Here is a 24,947-nt window from a genome sequence, read left to right on the forward strand (position 1 = left end):
ACATAAGTGGTGACCCCGTAACTAAGCAGTGTGACAGTAGGCAAGTCTTGAGATATTTTCCGCGACTTCTCGTATCGACATGACGTCTGCACAGAACCTCTTCCGCGACATCGACGGCGTCATCCAAAACATCAAAAAGGAGCTCGACACGATGCAGCAAAACCCTCAGTTCACAGTGCCACGGACGCCTACATCTCAAACCGACTTCGCCCATGATGTTACGTTTCCAACAGCGCCGCGTGTGCTGGCGGGTCCCGCGCCGCCGCCACAGGACATTGCCTCGCACAACCAGCGCGCAGGACACGCCGATATCAGACCCAAAGTGCTCCCGTTTTCATCACCCGCGTCGGTACCGCTCCCACGAGTTTCGCACTTTCCATTCGCAAGTGATCGTGGGCCACCCGCATCGCGGTTACAAATTCGACCCCCACCTTTCGTTCCCGAGCGTCCGGAAATTTGGTTCGCTATTATGGAGAACATTTTCGTGCAGCAACAAAGAGTCATCGATTTTGAACAGTTCATGCTAGTGATATGCAACCTGGACCAACGTGCGTCGTCAGTGGTATCGGATATAATTATGCACCCCCACCACAACAAGCCTACGCCACTCTCAAGACGGCTTTAATTTCGCGTTGTACAAAACCTGTGGATCAGCGGATATCACAGCTCCTGTACCACGAGAAACGTGGTGACAGATCGCCTTCAGACTTTTACCAGCATTTACGTGCTATGGTGGACCCTTCCGTGTTCTCAGACACATTACTTTTGCACATATGGCAACAGCAGTTACCTCTGCAGGTGGGCTTAACCTTAATTGCTTACGAGGGCCGGCCATTATGCGAGTTGCTGCAAGTAGCCGATAGAGCGCACTCCCTGTTCGACTCGCGCACCACAGTGGCCGCCGCCGCAACCACCTCGGCCAACGACACCAGCCAAGCACGGCCGGAGCCGGCCGACGCGGCGCCTCCAGCTTGTGCTGCCACGACTGCACGACGAGCGCCGGACGCGACCGAAGATTTCCGATCTCTCCGCGCTGCCATTGATCAGCTGACCGCCCAGCTGCAGCGGCTAGAGCCACGCGACATTGCTGCGGCTGACACACACACCCGTCATCGCCAGCCAATGCGACCGCCGCGTCACGCAAACAACGGCACCGGTTATTGCTGGTTCCACCAGCGCTTTGGCACGCAAGCTACAAAGTGTAAGACGCCGTGCTCGCACCCAAACGCATCCCACGGCCTGCTTTAGGCGCAGCCGACCGTGACAACAAGCAACTGCACCTAAACTCACAGACGCATCGAAGGGGAACGCCCCCATTTCAGCACGAGCATACGTTATGTGGATCGACTTCTCCCACAGCTGTAAGGTACGCTGCTTCACAAAGACTTTTCATTCCTGATCGCTCTACAGGATGGATGTTCTTGGCCGACACCAGCTCAGATGTCACCACTCTGCCTGTAAATTTCTTCCCTTCAGACAAACGCACTGAAGAGACCACTTTGAAAGCAGTCAACGACTCAGTCATCCACACATATGGACAGAAAACACTGCCAGTGGACATTGGGCTACCAGAAGAATGCAACTGGACCTTCGTTATGGCCGATATCGACCAACCTATACTAGGTGCTGATTTCCTGGCAAAACATGCATTGTCCATGGATTTACACAAGTCACAACTCGTCCATTCTGTCAATGGATTTGTTATTCCGGGAATACAAGGATGTCTGACATCTCATGCATGCCAAAGGGTAGATAACCTCAGTGCACCCACCTGGGAGCACACCATAGCAACGAAGGAAGCTGACCGGCACATGGCTCAAATGACATCAAAACAGTTAACGACACAACAACAGGCTCCAGCTGTTTCAACCACAAAGGCGACACCCAAACCACAACAGGGAACAAGAAAGAGCAGGGCGAAGCATGAGACGGTGCACCACATCCGTACAACTCCAGGCCCACCAGTCTCCTCACGTGTTCGCAGGCTTGCAGCACCTGATCGCTTGCGGGAAACCAAGGCCATTTTCAACGAGATGCTACAGGAAGGAACTATACAGCCATCCAACAGTCCGTGGTCCTCTCCTCTGCATCTCGCCCGTAAAAAGAATGGGTCATGGCGCCCGTGCGGTGATTATCGAGCTTTGAACGCCCGAACTGTTCCAGACAGATACCCTGTGCCACATATACAGGATTTCACCCATTCACTGGCCGGGGCATCCATATTCAGTGTTTTGGATTGCCGTAAGGCTTATAATCAGATCCCAATGGCAGAGCAGGACATACCAAAGACTGCAGTGACAACCCCATTCGGGCTGTTTGAATTTTTGGTGATGCCATTTGGGCTGAAAAATGCGGCCCAGACATGGCAACGGTTCCTAGACAGCATACTAAGAGGACTACCATATTGTTTCGCCTATTTAGACGATATTCTGGTGTTTTCAGAGAATGTTTCTGACCATCAGAAACACGTAAGCGAGGTGCAAAGCAGACTTAGTGCTCATGGAATTACACTTAACAAGGACAAGTGCGTGTTTGGGGAACCCGTTGTAACCTTCCTGGGTTATAAAGTGTCAGCTCAGGGCATTTTCCCACTGCCAGAGAAGCTGGAGTTGTTGCGTACCCTACCACGGCCTCAAACCTACCACGATCTCCGACGGTTCCTAGGGATGACAAATTTCTATCGTCGCCATCTCCCCGGAACAGCAGCAATCCAGACGCCACTGAACAATGCCTTGGCCGGACACAACAAAATTGGCAAGCGCCCACTCCCACGGACACCCGAGATGGAATCGGCTTTCAAGGCACTGCAAAACAGCCTTCACAATGCAGTGGGGCTTGCACACCCTGCACCAGGAGCTCAGCTAGCCATAGTAGTGGACGCAAGCCAAGTCGCAATCGGGGCAGCACTGCACCAGAGAGTGAAGGGTCATTGGCAGCCACTAAGTTTCTTCTCACAAAAACTACAGATGAGTCAAACTCGTTGGAGTGCATATGACAGGGAACTCCTTGCAATGTATGAAAGCGTCAGGCACTTCCGCCCCTTAGTTGAGGGCAGGCAATTCACCATATACACCGACCACAAACCTCTCGTGGCGGCTTTCTACAAAGTCAGCGATTCATGTTCCCCCCGCCAGGCCCGCCATATAGAGTTTATATGCCAGTTTTCAACAGACGTGCGTCACATCCATGATGCAGAAAACATTGTGTCAGACTATTTCTCACGTATTAATGGGATAAGTCCAATGTTAGATTATTCCGAATTGGCAACGGCTCAGGCTTCAGATACGCAGCTGCAATCCTTGTTGGTGGACCCGTCCACTGGCCTACGTTTACAACATGTGGACGTCCCCTGCAGCCCATGTAAGGTATGGTGCGACACCTCCACGGTTAGACCACGCCCATACATCACCCCCCAGTTCTGACGAAAGGTATTCGACAGCATTCACAACCTGGCACACCCGGGAACCAATGCCTCAGTGAAATTAGTGACGGAACGTTTTGTTTGGCCTTCAATCAAGAAAGATACACGGGAGTGGGCCCGCAGCTGCTATCAGTGTCAACGTAGCAAAGTGGGACGCCATGTTCACGCTCCAGTAGGACAATTCCCAAACCCAACGGCACGTTTTGGGCATGTACACATTGACTTGGTTGGACCCCTCACCCCTTCAGAAGGTTACAGGTACTTGTTTACGGCAGTGGATCGTTGCACGTGGTGGGCAGAGGCTACACCAATCAGGGACATTTCTGCAGAGACTACTGCACGCGCATTCTTGGAAACTTGGATGGCTCATTTTGGGTGCCCATTTTTCGTTACCACTGACCAAGGACGCCAGTTCGAGTCAACACTGTTCCAACAACTGTCAAAACTCTGCGGTTTCCAACGAAACCATACTACTAGCTACCACCCGGCCAGCAACGGTTTGGTGGAAAGGTGGCACCGGACCTTAAAGGCTGCCCTGATGTGCCACGAGGACTCATGGACTCAAGCGTTGCCATTGGTTTTGTTGGGGTTACGGACCGCATTAAAAACAGACATCAATTGCTCCTTGGCAGAGTTGGTATACGGAGAACCACTCCGAGTTCCAGCAGAATTCCTTGCACCAGTTCCTCTCCCAGATGACACACAACTACCCCACCTCTTGCAACAAATGAGGAAGCAGGCAGAGACACTACGTGCAGCCCCGACGTCTCAGCACGGCACGCATCCAGTGTTCATACACAAGTCCCTCAATACTTGTTCCCACATCATGCTCTGCACAGACCTGGTACGTCATTCGTTACAGCCACCGTACACTGGACCATACCAAGTGCTAGGACGGGACACACACACAATGGATATCCTCCTCCAGGGAAAGTCGACCAAAGTTTCCATTGAGCGAGTAAAACCCGCTTGGACAATGACAGCAACGACAGTCTCATAGACGACTTCAGACACAACTTGCAACGAACCCACACCTTCCGCAGAACCAGGCAGCTGTGTCCCACATGAGCCCCACACCAGGGGGCCTAATGCAGCAACAGAATCAGCAAGCAGCACCCACACCCGCACTATCCGCACTCGGGCAGGCCGAGAGGTGAAGTTTAAGTACCCCACCATACCGGGTGCTCCACACTTCAGGGGGGAGGGGGGGGGGGGGCTGTGTGGGAGTGACAAGTCGATAGTCGACAAGACACTGAGAGATTCTCTTTACGAGTGGGGTTCTTTGGAGGACACGGGAGTGTTCGTTTTCCCGCGTTAACGTATGTATGAAGTGTGTTTGTGCGGTACAATAAAGGTGGTCGTTCACAGTATAAATTCCACACAAGTGTTTTCCTTTATGTAGTGAAATTAATCCTGCAGGTATATACAAAGCTCCTCATGTAATATGCACTGAATGCTCAGTGTTGACAAATTACATGAACTTCCATCTTTCTTCAGTACCATAAAATATAAAATATACATGCCTCATAATTCATTATTTTGAAATTTCACCTTCTCAATATTTCATGAAACCTATAGAATTTTTGATTTAATGTTCTATACCTACCAGGTGTGAAGCTCTTTCAAGCTTCTTTTTGACTCCGTGGAGTACTGCTGCAATATCTCCAGCTGTGGAATTCAATTCACACATGTGTGGTATGAGTATCTTTAAATACACTCTTGTAATAAACAAAGTAAAATAAACAGAAAGAAGTAAAACTCACGTTTCTTTTCAGCCAGTGATGCACGCACAAACTTTTCCACAACCCATGGACTCTGCAGATGAACAGCAGATTTCTGTAATTGAAGAGGTTATAATTAATTTTCTATGCACTACTTATAACAAAGTCTTTACTAACTGTAATGTGATAATAATACAGTAGAACTTCATTTTTACATTATCCAATTTTATATTTTTCATGATTTACTATTATAACTTCACAGCACCTGTGAAGAACCCATAAGATCAATGCTAAAAATTTCCTGACTTTACATTTATTCCTAGTAAGGTTTACTAGATTCTATGTTCTTAGACAATGTCTTGCTTTACTTCATCCTCCTTTCTTCCTATTGCCATCTGTTGTTACTGAAGACAGTGGGTGATGGCAGAGTTAAGGGGAGATGCGAGAGAGGAAATGGTGATATAATCCATGATCAGTGTTGCTAACACAACTTGCAACATTTAGTTTTACTATGCAATGATGATGGGTTGAGTACGTTTCACACTACTTCTTGCAGGACTGACATAATTGTAACATGGTGGCACTGTGAAGGTCATGACAAATGAGGCTACAAATTTATCTATCACTATAGTGCCAAGTTGATGTTTATGCATGTGTTAGTGACAGGAGAATCTAGGGAATAATATGTTTGTAGTTGCACAACTTGCAAAATATATGTGACAAGGAAGAATATGAATGTTATTGCTCATCGCTTCACTTGCAGCAATTTGAGCTGTCCTCTTAGGTTCCTGACTAACCACACACTCAGAAATCACCACATATTCTAAAATAAATAGTGAAGTATTTGTGACAAGGAAGAATATGAATTTTATTGGTACTCATTTTACCACCTTTGGTTTCTGCCTAACCACACATTTGGAAATCACCACACATTCAGAAATAAAAAACCAAATACTTGTTTCATCCTTCATCCTCTAATCAGACAGAAATGTTAAATAACCTCAAATATTGGAGAACATACTGTATTAAAATCATGACAAAGTTTCAGAATGTGATAACAACACTAAGTTGAAGCGAGTTGCAAACCTATAACTTCCAACTCAACTAACCATGACATTATCCATTACACTATAGCTTACTCATCTGAATCTTGTGTTATGCATTAGTTGCCATAAAATATTTTGAAGCCTTACATCACTGATGCTTTTTTAATTGGCATTTAATGATAAGTGTGATGTATCTCTGCTATACTTTCAGGGCACCTTTGCTATGAAGTGGCATACTGCCCACATATGTCACACACAACAAAGGAAATGAATAACTGAAATGGACACAGTGACACAGTTCACACAGGAGTCATTCACAAGCACTTGCAAAAGTCAGAAGTTGAAAGCCCACTATTGATGTCACAACTCCAAAAAGTAGTGTGAAGTCTATTCTCAGCCCCATTTTACTGCCATTGGCTACAACAAGAAGACACCTTCTCCCCCCCCCTCCGACCCCTTTCAAAATGTTAGATTCTGATGGCTTTCAGAGTACTTCACAGTTTCCCATTTAATCCACCATGTTCATCCATTTTTGCTTTCTTCTGGTGAATGCAAAGGAAAGGTGTCTCAAATATGTGTGTTTTGACATATAGTTTGTGGTCATAGCATCTCAGAAAGTAGGTTGAATACCTTGTATCCAGAGATATCAATTTCAATTTTTTCATGAAATTTGCTTGCTGTTGCACATCTACGATTTTTTAAGAAGTGATGAAATTCATTACTGTATAAACATGGTATTGTACATTTAATTTCCTTCACTTACACAGATTTTATGCAATGTATTGTTGAGGACTGATATTTGTAACTATATATGGTAATTAAATATGTTTTTGCTGATATTTATGGGGTTTGAATGTTTTCCTTGATTCTGCATTTTACTAGATTTTGCGTTTTTTAAGCCTGGATCTCATGCAAAGACAGCTTTCTTCACCACATATCTGAACAAAATAACAAGAAAAATATATCAAGGCTCATACTGTAGACTAATGACACCATGAGCTGATTTCTCAAAAGTCTTAATATTTTCTAATGATTAACCCTTTGACTGGGGCTGACTGCTACAGCAGCCCGAGTGCACCGTATCCTGGTTGCAGCTGACTGCCAATCAGTTCAGCACTGCCATGCCCCAAGTGCTCCCAACTGCTGTAGAAGTGCTGAGATGATTGTTCACTTATTGTTTAGCTTCACTTGAATAAGACGTCTGTTTGTCTACAGTGCTACTGGTGGACTCTCACCACACCATATCGTTTGCTCTAACCACAACAGATGGCGTTTCAGTATGCAGAACGTGACTACATTTGATGTCAATGTCAGCACTTATGGCAGACCCTCACAGCATTTGTACAAGTAATTTGCATTAGACACAAGAGATGACACTACTGTGATTTCTGTTGAACTGTAGTTTCATACCTTTCTGCAAGATTCTATTCTTGGTTCAGACATCAGTCGCTTATTATTCAAATGTGTTTGCATAGTGAATTTAGATATTGTGATGGTATGTAAAAAGCTTCTCACCTCCAAAGAGATAATTCAGATGTGGATGGAGAGTGATTCTGAAGAATCACTATGCTCAAAGTTTCTCTTACGAATAGTTTACAATCTACAGATGTTGTTGATTCTCATTCATCTCCATCTGTAATTACTAGTGCACATCGAGAGGAATTCAGGAGCTGACTGCTTCTATTCAGTGCTCATCAACTTCAAATGATGATGCACAGCGACTCACAAGGATGACAGAAAACAAATGGAGATGTGAAAACATAAATCCAAAGAAGCATCAGTTTAACAAATCCTCATCAGGAATGAAAGCTCACGTAAGTGAAAATGAGAGCTGCCTCTGTTGCTTTAGTCTTTTTGTAAATATAGACCTTTTCAAAATGATTTGCCTGGAAACAAATTAGTATTAAAAGTATCAATCAGCCAATTGCAAACCAAAGACAGATTCTAAAATAAACAAGTGGAGTGACACAAATGTATCAGAAATGTATGTTTTTATAGTGTCCTCCTTTCTCATGGCTAGAGTGAAAAAGTTAAAACTGAGTGAATATTGGTTGACAGATCCTTTGCTGGAAACATAAATTTTTCCAAAGTATCTCCAGAGACTGATATTTTTTGCTGCTGAATTTAGAGCATTTCCACAACACTTTGTCCATAAATGGGGATTACTCATCGAAAATTTGGCGTACTGTAAAACATTTTCAGAAAATGTTCAAGGAAACTTTCTATCACTATGAGAAACTCTGTATAGATGAATCTCTGATCTATTTTGTTGGCTGTATGATAGAGCGACAAACACATGTGGTACAGTTAAGCGAACAGGGAAGGAAATGCCAGTAATGGAGGATAAACTGAAGAAAGGAGAAATAATTTCCCAGTCTTCCAAGCTAATTGCTCTTAGGTGGCAGAGTAAGAAGGAAGTTTGGATGCTATCAACATACCACAAAGTTGAAATGCATCTGACTTCAAAAAGAGATCGGAAGATTGGTAACCTGCAAATGAAACCGAGTGTGGTAATATGCTACAATAACTCAGTGACACAAGTCAACTGAAATGACATGCTAATAAGAACAGTGGAAAGTACATGAAAGTCATCTAAGTAGTACAGGAAATTGTTTTCCCATATTTTGGGCATGGCAATTTTCAATGCCTTTTGCTGAAACTGTAAATATGGGACGAAAATGAAGTACAAAAAGTTTCATCTCAATGTAATTAGACAAAGTTTTGCAACTTTTTACACTGATCACAAGAGAGCAGGTTGTCATAAATCTCAAGAGTACCCTACAAGACTAAACATGTCAGCACATTTCCCAGAACAGTGGGAAAAGTACATGTATAGTCTGTCTTCGAAATAGTGTTAGGAAACAAACTAAGTTGTGCTGTAAGGAATGAGCTTATCCATGCTTCAGAACTCATCACACACAATTTCAGCAATAAAAAATGGTTAAACCTTATTTTGTGAGAATGTAGAAGTATATCACTATTGTAAACGTCTTTATTTGTACGTACATTATAATAAAAATGCACCTCACACGAAAATGAAGCGTAAATTTTGTAAATAAATACCCCAATTCTTCCAGAGTCAGTCCAAAGACCAGAACAAAATAGAAAGGTGAAAAACAGTGAGCATGTTGGAAGCACTGCGTGTGGCGAGCACGCCAGATGCATTCAGCACCCAGCGTATCACGAGCAGTGTGACAATGCAGCACACAAGGTGCAGCTGCCAGTGTTATGCATAGCAGTCAAAGGGTTAATGTATCAGCTACCAAACCTTGAAAACTTCCAGAATTCAAAGATTCATGGGCTAGTCTTCATTGACTATAATGCAATACTGGAAAGTGTAGGGTGGAATACAAATAACAGGAGAAGTAAAGACAACCGCTCATCATATAAATGAGGTATTGAGCAGTGAACAGGCTGAAAACATAGCTAAACTATACAACAATGCATGTTTGAGAGCTGTTGTGTAGAAGTACTGAATTTACTAGTAAATGTTATAGTAAGAATATAAAAAATCCCAGGGATGTCAAGAACAGAACTATTCTTATATAAGTTTCAAATTATGCTACAAGGTCTTTGTAGAGAAAAAAAGGAAAAAATTTTAATAGCTGCTAATTTTAATATTGATGTCACATGTGACATTAGCTATGCATAAGATTCACTGATCTGGTGAAGAAACATGGTTTAAAACTGAATTTCTTTGACTATACTGGAGAAAATAGCCAATCAGCAAACTCCATTGACCATGTTTCAGCTAATTATGTAGTGGAAAATGTGTGCAATTTAGTCTAGATTTAGGGTTTTCAGATCATTGTGCATTGTTCATTGAGGTACCAGACAGACAGGACTATGCAAATGTTGAAAACCCATATGAGAAGGAATTTCACCAAAGACAACTTGCTAATATTTAGTAATATGCTAAAAGAAAAAAAATGGCCTTTCAATCATCATAATTCAAGTCATAATTCAAGTGATGAAAACTTTTTAAAAAATCCTAAGTTATATCCTTGGCGTCTCAAATGAAACATTTCCACCTAGTATCTGCAGCAATAATGTGAAAATAAATTAATGTGGATTTCCCAGGCCATAAAAATTTCCATGTAAGGTAATTAGCTGCCAGAGTTGGCTGTCAAGTGTGTATGTGGTGCGACTGCTTATGTGAATGAATGTGTGTTTCTCTTTCTTTTCTGATAAAAGCTGCAGCCAAAAGATAATGTGTGTCTTTCAATTATGCTTGTCTACAACTTAATGAGTCACCTCTATGGTAAGCAGCAACCTATCTTTTCCATGCATTGTGATATTCCAACCTGAACATTCCATTGTTTGATTATGATTTTCATAGCATAGTTATACTAGCTCCCCTAGAAAAAAATCAAGGCTGGCAGATAATAATATAAAACCAAATTGCAAAATTATTTGCAGAATGTCTGTGGAAAACATTTCATCAAAACTGGAGTGATGGTGTAAAACATACAGACAAGAGAGAAATAAGTAAAACCTATCAGATAACTTTTTATAAAGTTCAAGAAATTTACGAAAATCATAACTGACTACATGAAAAATAAATTTTGATCAAGCATGTCTTATCAGCATGTCCTTTGCAAATGTGATATACTGACAGTTGCCTTGAGAAATTTAGTGAAACTGTATAAATCTAAATCTGGTTGACAGAGTGATTATTTTAACCCCTGACCTGCTATATACAAGTCCTCACTGCAACACCTTACTTGTTTCAAACACAGGAATAAGTTGGATTTAGCAGTGGATATAGTATACTGGACCATTTGTAAGCCATGAATGAAACTAGACAGAGTTCAAAAAATATATACCAGAATCCAATATTCTTACAGAGTACATGCTGGTCAAAACCAGGGAAAAAGTCCTAAGAACATGTTGCCACCAGCTGTGCTGCATACAGAGTGATGGATGGGGTATGTATTGCTGGCTGCCATGCTGCAGATCATCAGTTCAAACCTGACCAATAGCAATTATCTGTTATTTAGTATTAATAACTTCTGGAAGATTCTCAAAATTTCTTGTTTGTAATGTCTGTATATTCTGGAATATTTGATGTTTGTATAAATAGCAGCACTGTCTATTTAGAAGTTCAGTTCTGCTCTGATTATATGTTGGTGTTCATAATAGCATTATTTCATTGGTAGCTGTAGTTCTTCATTGCTGATCCTGCTTTCAGATTTGTACTTGATTCTGGTTACATGTGATGGTTTCACATAGATGCTGGGGTAGCCTTTGAACATCTACATTATTGTGGCTCCAACTAGGAAATATAAATGTCATTGTCTACCAGTATAGGATTTGGAATACAAGCAGTTCCCTAGATCCATATAATCAGAAGATGGATGAATTCCGAAACAGCAACAAGGCAGCTGACACATCAGTGTTTTCCGGAGACACTGGACAGGACCTGACAAAACAGCTGAAAGCATTCAACTGAGTCACCAAATGCAACAGTTTACTTGAATGGCACAGTCAAACAACAAAGATAAGCTTGACTGACAGAGCATATTCCAGGCTGAACTGAAGATAACATTTACTGACAATCAGGAACAAGTCAGCTTAGCATGATGACAGTTGAAAAATAGAGCCTGATGTCACGGGGAAATGACATGGTCCTACATGTAGAATGGTTTGCTCTTACACTGTATTGTGAATTCAGATAATAAAATCTCACATTTGATGAAAGGAGTCACAGAAGACATGTACCAAGCTCTTTTGGTAAAGATGTAACAACAACCAAGGACTTTATTAAGTAGTGTCAGCGCACCAAGAAAATGCAAAGAAAAAGAGACTTGGATGAAAAAAGTGCACCTGACTGGTAGTGGAATGCCAGTACCACCTTACCTCTCTCATACACCAGGTAGTAAGACGCAGCAGTGTCAGACTAAGTAAGCAGCAGACAGCGGCCATGAATGTTGACCCCATATGTCAGGACATAATAGAGGAAGTTGAAGAACAGGTGTATAGATCTTTAGCCCCAAACTCCCACACCACTTGAAAGCTCTGTGAAAAATGGATTTTGCCAACTCAAATCTATGCTGCGGCTGTCAGACAACAACTCAGCACGTGACCAATGCAAATACAGCCAAATCCTCAGCCAAGTACAATGCCCCGCAGAAGAACAGATATCTGGATGCCATACAACAACATGCCTGTATACTTCCACTGTGGATTCCCTGAACAAATTATTCCCTACTGCAGAGAAATAAGACAATTTATCAGCAGCTTCTACACCTCCAGACACCAACTATCATAACAGTTCAATCCATGCCAGTCAACAGAAGAGAATTATAATCAACCTGTGGAACAAGGTGAATACCATAACCCGAATGACATGTTGTAACCATTACCCATCACTGTACACAATACCAGCCACTCACCTAGCAACTCAATTCAGAAAAGCTAAGTGAGGCAACCATCCATGGAGGTGATGCAGCCACAGATGAAAATCCTCTATGGATGAGCCACCAAGGTGTCAGGAAATCTTGCTAATGTTTCCATTGACAGCCAACACATCTGGGTGTTAGCTGACTCAGAGGTTTCGTTTTATGTAATGTCAAAAGCTTATTATCACCAGTTAAAGAAGACTATATTGTGTGATACAAAACTGGGTATGCTGAAAGTTGCAGTTGGGTAATATATCCAGCCACCAGAAACATGTATTGTAAGAATAAATATCAGTACAGAACACAGTGCATTGAAGTTGTTGTTTTATCAGAATGAAATCTTAATGTTACTGTTGGATGGGATTCCTGGTAGGCATCACAAGCTGTCATAGACTGTGGAGTATTAAAGTTCCATACTGAAGAGGTTATTGCAACGAGCACACACAAAAAAATATCGTTCTGGGTGGTTGTTCACTGTTGAAGACACTGCTATCCCTCTCTCATCAACAAGATGGGATCCAGTCATCAACTGAGATGCTCAGTTAAATGGTGCGGATGACAGAAAGCTACTAGGGCTCACTAAGGAAATCTACATGCCAGCAACAACCATAAACATTGTGCATGGTCAGGGGTGACTTTGGATTACTAATTGTGACGAGCAGCTACAGATAATCCCTAAAAGTACACATGTAGGAACAGCAAGACCAGTCCAGGAAGGGCATCTTAAGGCCACTGATGAAAAATCATGCTCCATGACCACTACAGACAACACAGAAAGGAAGCTACTGTTGAACTGACAATAGCATCTGGCCTGACTGAGGAACAATGTTGATGTTAACTGTTCTGCATCAGTTTTTGGATTTTTTCAAATCTAGAGAGGAGAAATGACAGATCAAGCAGTCCATAGTGAAACACCACATAAAACCTAGCGATCATCTGCAAGTTAGTCAGTGCTCATGTAGGGAATGTCAGCAAATGATGCATCACCTATGGCAAAATGGAGAAGATGCTGCAAGATGACACCACTGAACATTCAGAAAGTCAGATGGTTCAAATGGCTCTGAGCACTATGCAACTTAACTTCTGAGGTCATCAGTTGCTAGAACTTAGAACTAATTAAACCTAACTAACCTAAGGACATCACACACATCCATGCCTGAGGCAGGATTCGAACCTGCGACCGTAGCGTTCACGCGGTTCCAGACTGAAGCGCCTAGAACCGCACGGCCACACCAGCCGGCTTCAGAAAGTCCTTGGTCCTCTCATGTAGTCCTCATGTGAACTTCTGAAACAGTGAGTTGTTGTTTCTTCAGGAGATGGAACAATGCCATAAGCTGTGCTGCAAGCAGTGTGGCACAGTGAAAAGCATTGTTGCCTGGGATGATGTGGGATGCCAGTTCAAATCTTACCACCAGCAATTATTTGTTATTTAATATTCATCATTTCTGGAAGGTTCTTGAAATTTCTTATTTTTGTAATGTTTCTATTTTCTGTAATATTCAGTGTTTCTATAAATGGAAGCACTCTCCATCCAGGAGTTCAGTTCTGTTGTGGGCACACATTTGTGTCTGTAACAAATGTGCTTTCTGTGCTATATGCAGTACTTCATTGACAACCCTGCTTTCAGATTTGGGCTTGATACTGGTTACAATGTGACAGTACTTGTAGGGACAAAGGCCACTTTACTTGTGTCAATAATAGTAATTACTCAGCTGTGTAGTCAGTCTTCCCCTAGACAATTACTGTTCATTTCTTATTGGTTGAATTTTATCCTGGACTTAGTATTCTGACAGTGATGCTGTTGTCAGGCATAGTACTTATATCTGTTGCCTACATCAACCTTTCTACACATATCATTTCGAGGTTTTGTTGGCAGCAGAATAAAATTACTGATCCTATAGCACGTGAACAATGTAAACAACAAAAATTAGTCCTATTATGTTATGCTGAAAATATCAGAGGTATTCTGCTATAGTTTAGACAATAATATTAATCAACATGCATCTGTCATGTACATTAAATGATGTTCTAAATCCCAAATTCAATCTTAAAACATGAAAGCAGGTTGTTCCAGCTACTTAAAGACATTTATTCACAACAAGAACATGAGGTCATGGTACACCATCCTGACTTCACACTGGATATGGAGAACTGAGTGTTTTAAGGAGTAGAAGAAGATCCTGAAACAAGCATGGAAAGAATGGGAGCTACTGAAGCTACCAACAACACCCTCCCAATGTCAATTTTATACAATCAGTTACTTTATGATCACTTACAGAGTGTGTGATCTCTCAGCTACAAGACCACAATGCCATATTACACTTGAGCCACTGGATTTGAAAATGTGAAGATACACATTTCAAAGTTTGCATTTGATTTAAATGTGATTCAGGGTTCACACATTATGGGATAATAAATTAACAATATAACCATGTATGGGCAGATGCAAATGCCTGAGCAATTATGGAAATATGGCATCAGTTCTGCATGCACAAGAATTGTAGGCCACTGTATACTTTACTGGACAAATTAACAAGAAGAGTTTACTACACATTTCTGTATCTACATCTACATCTACATAGATACTCTGCAAGCCACTGTAAGGTGCATGGTTCAGGATACCCCATACCATTACTTGTCATTTCCACCCTTGTTCCACTCACAAATAGAGCAAGGGGAAAATGACTGTCTGTATGCATCCATATGAGCCCAAATTTCTCATATCTTATCTTTGTGGTCCTTATACACAATGTATGCTGACAGGAGCAGAACTGTTTGGCAGTCAGCTTCAAATGCCGGTTCTCTAAATCTTCTTAATAGTGTTTCCCGAAAAGAATGTCACCTTCCCTCCAGAGATTCCCATTTGAGTTCTCAAAGCATCTCCATAACACTTACATTTTGTTCAAACCTACTGGTTACAACTCTAGCAGCCCTCTTGTGACATGCTTCAATATCTTCACTCAATCTGACCTGGTACGGATCCCCAACACTCAAGCAGAACTCACGAATAGGCCGTACCAGCATCCCATATGTGATCTCCTTTACAGGTGAACCACTCTTTCCTAACATTATTGCAATAAACCAAAGTTGACCATTTGTCTTCCCTACCACAGTTTTCACATGCTTGTTCCACTTCATATCACTTTGCAACATTATGTCCAGATATTTAAATGACTTGACTGTGTCAAGCTGGACACTAGTAATACTGTATCTGAACATTACAGGGTTGTTCTTCCTACTCATCTATATTGACTCACATATTTCCACATTTAGGACTAGCTGCCATTCATCTCACCAACTGGAAATTTTGTCTAAGTCATCTTGTATCTTCCTAAGTCACTCAAATTTGACACCTTACCATATGCCATGGCATCATCAGCAAACAACTGCAGACTGCTGCCCACCCTGTCTGTATATAGAGAACAACAATGGTCCTATCACACTTCCCTGGAGCAGTCCTGATGATACCCTTATCTCTGATGAACACTCGCTATCAGAGACGGCATACTGGGTTCTTTTATTTAAGATGTCTTCGAGCCACTCACATATCTGTGAATTTATTTCATGTACTCATACCTTTGTTAACAGCCTCCAATGGGGCACCATGTCAAATGCCTTCTGGAAATCTAGAAATACGGAATCTGCATTGGCCTTTATCCATAGTTCTCAGTACATCAAGTGAGAAAAGGACTAGCTGAGTTTCACAAGAGTGATGCTTCCTAAAACCATGCTGATTTGTGCACATAAGTTGCTCAGCCTCAAGAAAGTTTATTATATTCAAACTGAGGATGTGTTCAAGGATTCCACAGCAAATAGAAGTTATAGATATTGGTCTGTAGTTTTGTGGGTCCATTCTTTTACCTTTTTTGTATACTGGAGTCACCTGCACTTTTTCCTGTCACTTGGGCCTTTGTGCTGGATGAGAGATTCATCATAAATGCAAGCTAAGTAAGGGACCAATGCCACAGGGTACTCTTTGTAAAATTGAACTCGGATTCCATCTAGACCTGGTGATTTATTTGCTATCAAATCTTTAAGTTGCTTCTATATGCCAGGTGAGCTTCTTTTACACCTAGAATATGTGGAAAATTCTGATGGGAGTCTGTCCAATGGTCAAATGACAGTATGCTTGTACACTTCTTCTGCATAAAGGATTTCTTGGCAGGTTTCATGACAGATCAGTCATGCTCCTCAAGAACATTACTGTTGGAAACAGAGAATGGACATGGCTTAAGTCCAACAGAGCACTACCTCATTTTCTATGCCTCGTATGACAGGTCCTAGGACAAACATCGAATAAATGGTGGATTGGTCAAGGAGGTCCAGCAGTGTGGCATACTTGTTCAGCTGACCTTGATGCCTTACATTTCAATATATAGAGAAATTAAAAGTGTTGGTGTATCCTATAAACGCTGCATGCTACAGTAGCGCCTAAGATCATAGGACCAATATACCTCTTATATTCTTGTGTTACTGGCATTGTTTTTGTTTTCTTGACCAACTCACTCTTTCTCTGAATTAAATTTACAATTCTAAATGTTGACTACAATGCAGAAAAGCAAAACTTTGCATTTCACAATTTTTCTCAGGCGAGCTGGTGTATCTATGACTTTTCAGAAAGTCAAAATCCCAATGATTACTGGAGCACACTCTTTAGGTTAGGGTCATGTTAGAGACAAAGTGTGTTGGAAAAAAGTTCGCAGAAAAATAAAATTAATTTGTTTCATCAGAACATTAGAGGGTTGAAAAACATGATAGACGAGTTTCTTTTATACCTAGAAGATGTGGAAAATTCTAATGTGATACATGTCATACATGTCCTCTGCCTCTCTGAACACCATGTAACCATGGGTATGGAGGAGTTAAATGTCAGGGATTACAGACTTGGCTCATTTTCATGTACAGTTAACAAGGAAATAGGAGGAGTCGCAACATATGTAAAAGTAGGACACTAAGTCAAAAATATTGAGACAAATAGTTTATGAGTTGTTCATAATGTAGTAGCATGCATTTGTGAATTATTAGAGCAGAATACTTCTCTGATAATTGTAACAGTCTATAGATCCCCTGTAGGAAACTTCCATTCATTTATGAGAAATCTAGATGCATTAACGAGCTACCCGTCAGACAGGAAGGAACAGTTAGCAGTTTGTGGAGATTTCAATGTAGATTTCTTAAAAGATGTTGTTGTTGTTGTGGTCTTCAGTCCTGAGACTGGTTTGATGCAGCTCTGAAAACTCAACTAGAAGTATTATTTGATTGTCTGAATCTAATTTCAGTAATCAATTTTCCAACTCATGTATAGCAAAATAGTAGGACACTGACTGATGACCCTACTGCTAATGGACTGTCTGACCATGATGCACAATTAGTAGAAATAAGTGGCACCCCACGACTCTGAGGCAGGTCCATACAAAGGAGTAAAACTTATTGATGAGAACAGGATACAATGTTTTGGTGATGTGGATGAGGGGAAAAAAAATTAAATTGAGGATAACTAAGGAATTAACATCTTACATAAGAGGAAGAAAGAAATGCAAAGGCCAGAGTAAATTGAGATCCAACATTACTAGCATACTTCAAAAAAGACTGTAATATTCTAAGGAATGTCTTTAAAATGTCCAGATGTATGCGTGTCCTGACAGAAATAAATAGTGCAGATAATAAGATTAAAACTGTATGGGACACTGCTAAATGGGAGACTGGAATAGCCAGACAGTGTACAAGATTCCATAACAATAACTAAATGACAATGTTGTGACTGATAATCCACACGTTGCAAGTACTTTTAACAATCACTTTCTAAACATAGCAGCAGATATAGGATTATATGCTTCAGCTGAAGAAGCAACAGGATATACTGATATAAACTTTAAGCAATTAGAGGTAGTACCAACATCCTTCACTGAAATTAATACAATTATAAAAATTCCAGAAATCAAAAACTCTTGTGGAGTTGATAGGATTTCAAATACAATTCTGAAAAGTTGTCCCAACTCAATAAGTAATACCCTTAGTGATATATGCCATGCACTACTGGCCCAGGGTATTTTTTCAGACAGATTAAACTATGCATTTATTAAACTACTTCATAATAAAGGTGACAATACAGACTTAAACAATTATCATCCCACTCCTCAAAAGTAGTCAGGCACTTAGGTGGAAACAATTTACTCAACATATCACAGTTTTGATTAGAGAAGGTTTGCTCAATTGAGAATGTTGTTTATACATTCTTTCATCAAATAATACAAGCCTTAAATAACAATATATCACCAGCTGGTATTCTTTGTGATCTTTCCAAGGCATTTGACTGCATAGGTCATATACTCTCTAAGAAAAACTCAAGTTTTGTGGAACTGATGGTTTTACATGCAACTGGTTTGAATTATACTTGACAAACACAATGGAGAAGACTGTGTTAAATAAGTTAGAAAATTTAGTGACAGGGGAAAAAAAGATCACATAGGGAGTCCCACAGAGTTCCATTTTGGGTCCACTCCTATTCTTATATATTGAATGACCTCCCACCTAACATTCAACAACAAAAATTGATATTTTTTGCAGACAATACTTGTATTATAATAAATTCCATTAAACAGAAAGCAAAAGAAGAGTTGGTAAATGATATTTTCCAAAAGTGGTTATTAAGTGCTTCTCTGAAAAATGGACTCTCTCTAAATTAAAGAAACACATAAAACAAAACACTACATTCAGTTTTGTAGTGAGTCATACCAACAACAGATGTGATAGGAAGCCAGCCATGGCAACATAAAATTCATGTGTGAGGGCCAAGGTTTCACCTGTCACTCAGCTTTGCTTGGTCCTCCTTGGAAGTACCCGGAAGAGTGTGACATTTGATTTTGCATTACGGTGCAGCATTTTGTGATCGGCATAATTATCTGAGTTCAGTAAAATTGTTGTGTCAGCACTGTTCACTCTTTGCTATTTGTTTGTTGTATGAAGGATGGTCTTGGGTCCAGTGTTGGTTTGCATAAAATAGGCAGTCTAGCAAGCTATCATCACAATCCTTTTAAATGAATGGGAATGATAGAAGAGAGGGATGATAATTCTCAATGGGTACTGCTTATTTGTTACAAAACAGCAGTACAATGCCATGCAGAAAGAATTTAAACTTTTCAGTGACAATGAATGAGCAAAAAATTGCAATGATCTACAGACGGGGTTCATTGTTCTGTACAACAAGAAGCACTTTGTGCTAAATTTGCAGATATGGTGCACTTGAGAAAATTGGTGGTATGAAGAGTAAAATTTCTGAAGTCACAGCCATTATTCCACTCTCATTGCAATAGTTTTCAATGGAAATGAACAAAGAGTGTGGAGACTTCATATATTACAGGACGAAAATTGATACTTTTTGCAGACAATACTTGTGTTATAATAAATTCCATTGAACAGAAAGCAACAGAAGAGTTGGTAAATGATATTTTCCAAAAGTCAAGGAGTAGCCCAGGAAAGATTTTTCATTTGAACTCTTGTTTTTGTTGAATTTATGGAGGAAAAAGGAGTGAAGGAAAGAAAATTAGAGTATCTGGATTGGATTGAAGATCTCTTATTTTAATTGAACTTAATGTTCACAATAAGACATTGCAAGCTAACTTCTTTTTAATTTTGTGGGGATGCATTTCAAAAGAAAATGATATTGTAGGAGGGACACTTTCTGACAAATACAGTCCAGTTTCCTAGCTCACTGGCATTAAGGAAAGTGCAAGGTTTGAAGAACTCATTGTAGTCTTGGAAGGTTTACAACAATAGTTTTATAAAAGTTTTGAGGACACTGTCAGTCTTACATCTGTTGTCAAGCTGTTCTTAAGGCCATTTGCTGTTTCAGTTGAAAGTGCCTCTGTGTGTGTGTGCAGATGTGACTGATTGACCTCCAAGGTAATTCCAGCTTTAATTAAAAATATTTTTATGTTAAAACTGACCAGGACATCTACATTGCTATTCCCAGATAGATTTGCCAAGTCTCCATAATGAGGTTACAAAACTGCTACAATATTCTGATTGACATATTTGTATGAAAGACCTTTTTTGATTAACAAACTACATAAGTCATGATTATGCGACAACTTGAGTGTCAAACTCTGTGAAATTGTCTGCATCTGTCCATATGCTGATAGTTTGCACCAGATAAAAATTATATTATATTATGTCTTGAGTGCACTAAAACTAATTAATTAATACTGAAAACTTGTTTGTGATCTATGTTGTTGATAAAAGTGAAATATAAGACAAAGTCATATGCAGTACAATTGTACTGCCATTTAAATATGGCAAATTTGCTATTTTCCCCTCCTCATGCTCAGAGAGCATGCTGTGACAGTGGGGAAAATGTGAAGAACTCTGGCACTCAGGCCCAGCCTTGGTCAGCAAGATGGAATCTCGGCCCCTGCTGATGTAGCAAATGAACAGGAGTCAGTATGTAAGATAGAATGCACCAAATTTTTGAGCATACAAGTTGATGTGCACAGAAGTTGATGCAAGTTGAATTGGAAGAAGCATATTCTGAACTTCTCAAAAATTTTAAGTTCAGCTGCTTTTGCTCTTTGTGTAGCTGCTGATCTCAGAAACAAATGTATCAACCTTCTGATATATTTTGCACATTTCCAATCAATATTGTTGTATGGAATAATTTTCTGAGGCACCTCATCACTGGGAAGGAAAGTATTCATTACACAAAAGCAAGCAATAAGCCTGTAGATACCTCTTCAAAGAGCAAGGGATTTTAACTGCACCATCACAATAAATATAATCACTTATGAAATTCATCAGAAATAATTCATCACAATTTGAGAAGAACAGTGACGTACATACCCACAACACTAGATGAAAAATGACCTTTATTATGAACTGTTAAAGCTGTTAGTGGCTCAAAGAGAAGTTACATATGCTGCAACAAAATTTTTTTATCATTTACCCAACAACATAAAATTTCTGACAGTTAGTGAAGCAAGTTTTAAATTTGTTTTCAAATCATTACTCATGAACAACTTATACTATTCTACTGACAAATTTCTACATAAAAACCATATATCCTGTAAACTGACCCATTCCACATTATTTCAACAAAAGACTCGTTCAGATGATCTATGAAACATGTAACTAACTAACTAAGTAGTAACTAACTAACTCAAGCAAGTATGAATCTAAATTTTTCACTTCAGCCACAGCTCTCCAACTGCAGTAGAATGTAAAATATGTGAACTCAAAAAGTCCACAAACTCATTCTTCTCATTTTTTTTTTATTTTTTTTTTTTTCGAAAAAAATTTTTGCCATTAAAACAATCACATTCAGATTTTAAGATAATTCATGTTAGGTAAATTACCTGTGTCTCCTCCAGAACTTTGGTTATAGCTTTAACAATATCTGGGGGCTTCTCACCTCTCAGTTTTGCCAATCGTTCTCTTTTAATTCTGGTGAGCATTTCTGAAATGAAATATAAAAATGTATAGCAAATTAGTGAGGAACTAGCAAAATTTTTTAAACAGACTGACTGAGTAAATACTAGCCATGCAACTGACTGAAAGTCTCTGTCTACTTCATTAAATGTAGTACCTATTGATACTTTTCATTAATTTTTGGAGCAAAACATAGTTAAAGCCAAGGACTACAGAATTTTAATATAGGGTAAAAATAGACAGTAGAAACTTCAGAAAATGTAAATGAAGTTCGTGTAGGAATTAGGTATGTGGTGACTATCAACCACAAGAACATTAAATCTGTCATTTGACTTACATTCTCTTTGACCACTGTTCCTTGTGTCACTTCTGTTCATGGGATTTCACATGCTCATTCATTGTGTTATTGTCTCGAGTGAATAAAAGTATTCTAGGGTTAATAGATTGTTGGTGGTTTCTGACTCCCACATCATTTGACTAAGAGACTGAATTTGCAACGTTGATTACCCCAGACTGGTTTCATCTCTTGGCTTGTTATTTCAGTGACTGTTTACTGTGAAGTGCTGCACATTATGAATAATGAGCCCACCTACCATTCAACTTGTTGCATCTGGTGCTCTCCTACCACAGTCCTCCTTCGGACTGTGAAGCTCAAGTGTTTTACCCTCTACAAGTTGCTGTTAAAATGGCAACACAACTGAGCTCTCTAACCTATTTGAGCTCACAACGGCACAAACCCAGTGCTATGTCTTCGCTGCTTATACCAATCATACTCACACTGGCAGTGCTAGAGATCCACAACCTGCTGCTCACATGTGTTTTGGACTGGATCTCACTGCTCAGTGCAGGATGATTACATTTCATACTTTACCACCAACCTTCAGTGGCCATGAAACAATGAACTGGTTTGCTCAATGTACTATGCAATAGACTGTACATCCTCTGATCATGTTTTCTATGCAACTTCTGTTACTGACTATCACAGCCTAGGCTGTTCCAAACGCGATGGTTGAAGGCACTCCAGTGCTTCCCATGTCGCGATACTCCCCCCCCCCCCCCCCCCCTCCCACCCACGGGCATCAGCAAAACATCACACAGTGTGGTCAACCTGTTCACATCGTGTTCCATATGTAGTCCCATCTTGACCCTCCAACAACCTTGACACTGACACTGTGAACACCTCTCAGTGCTCAATCAAGATTTCGCAGCTCATCACAGACTGCCACACACATCTTCTTCCACGCCTCCTGACCCAGCTTTCTTCCTAATAACAGGTGCTGGCAGGCAGGTTTCCTGAATTACCCTCCTGTCAAAAGGAAACCATTGGACTTGGTTTGCGGTGGCTAACAACTTCATCAACCTACACAGTATTACAAATGATGAATCACATTTTGTCTGCTGTGTTGCCATCTACATCAAAATACAGACTTGATCTGTGATTTAATACTGTACCCTCCCATCCACTACAGGCAAACCTCCACATACTGCTACAATAGTTTACAGTTGAAAATCTACAAGCAGTAAAAACATAACCACAAAGTTCACAGTTCGAGCAGTAAAAACATAACCACAAAGTTCACAGTTCTTGAAGAATAATCAGGTACGTAAGGAGCAGAGACTGCCACCATTTTAACAGGTGGCCTAATTGTTTAACACTTATTACACTGTTCAGTTGAAGCAATGTTGTTGTTCTAACCAGCACAGGTTACTCGTCTGAAACTCGGCTGTGGACTGACTGTATTAGGTCCAAAAATAAATTACATTCATAAAACTAAGCACAAAATCAGATCTGGTGTTATGTTCTTTAAAATTGAGGACCAATCTTTCTCTTTTATGCAAATGGAACTTATACTCATGTATGCTGATGTTAATTAGTTAAAAAAATTAATTTAAGTAGGCAGATGGCAAAACAAGAAGGGAATTAAAAATACCCCAGCTTGTTTCATCACAAGATCCTTTGGAGCCTAAGCTACACCTTGGAAACCAAGCTTACAGCTTTCTTCAGTTGCAGCATCTCCTCACTAACACAGGCACCAGTGAGGAGGATAGGGTTGATATCAGGGGGTATCCCACTCCCCCCGTACCAACTCCACTTCAGCTGGATGGTAGAGGCCACTTGAGAATGTGAGTTCAACTTCAAAATGACAGACAGTCACCTGGTAGCAGCCTCTGTGTGTTACCTGAATCCGCTGAACTCTGATAAAGACTGCTCCACTTACTCCAACAGATGGTGCACAAGCAACACACAGAATACACCACACCCGGTGTGTCCATTGTGTTTGTTCAACCTAAATTTGGTGGTGCATCACAGAACTATTGACCTCCCTGCACATTCCCAGACTCTGTCCACAGACCTGTTTAGGTGCACCAGCCCACCCCACCTCCTCATTGTGCCTCACTGAGCAACAGTCAGCATATGTAACATCCATCACAACAGTCAGCATATGTAACATCCATCTTATGTGGTTGTGTATATGTAATGGACTGACATCAGGCCTTAAATATGTGATTGATACTGGCATGGAGGCCAATGTCATTCCTATCACGTTGGTCCCTGCTTACATATAACCAGCCGAGCTGATTTTATGTGCAGTGAGCATCTGCAGTATCAACATTCAGGGCACTACAGACATGCGAGTGCATCTTGCACCTGGTATCAGTTTTACGTGAGCCTTCCATTTTTCAATGTTGATGAACCCATGATAGGTATTTATTTGCTTAACATTTCAGGTTTTCTTCTAACATCCAGGATGCGCATTACTGGTCCCAGGCTCATTCGGCCCTTCTTCCCTCTTTCCCCTTAAAGGACTCCCTCCTCAGCTATATTTCTGAGTGCTTTTCTCTAAGGGGTAGACTCACCACTGCAATGGTTTAGTTTTCCCTTGAGTGCTCCACTTCTCATCATCTATAAGCTCTCAATAATGCTCTTTGCCAATGG

The 24,947-nt window shown here is 40.6% G+C and overlaps 1 protein-coding gene across 1 annotated transcript in view; it reads right to left on the bottom strand.

The window, feature by feature from the left end:
- The window catches only part of LOC124613806 (fibrous sheath-interacting protein 2), a 188,857-nt gene that overhangs the window by 8,709 nt on the left and 155,201 nt on the right, over positions 1 to 24,947 (bottom strand). Inside the window, exons 5-7 of the mRNA XM_047142528.1 lie at positions 21,937 to 22,037; positions 5,185 to 5,257; positions 5,028 to 5,089 (exon numbers count right to left, since the gene is read on the bottom strand). Coding sequence (XP_046998484.1) covers positions 5,028 to 5,089; positions 5,185 to 5,257; positions 21,937 to 22,037 — 236 coding nt within the window. The remainder of the gene's footprint in view (positions 1 to 5,027; positions 5,090 to 5,184; positions 5,258 to 21,936; positions 22,038 to 24,947) is intronic.

The sequence above is a fragment of the Schistocerca americana genome, chromosome 4 (assembly GCF_021461395.2).
Source record: "Schistocerca americana isolate TAMUIC-IGC-003095 chromosome 4, iqSchAmer2.1, whole genome shotgun sequence".
Classification (NCBI taxonomy): domain Eukaryota; kingdom Metazoa; phylum Arthropoda; class Insecta; order Orthoptera; family Acrididae; genus Schistocerca; species Schistocerca americana.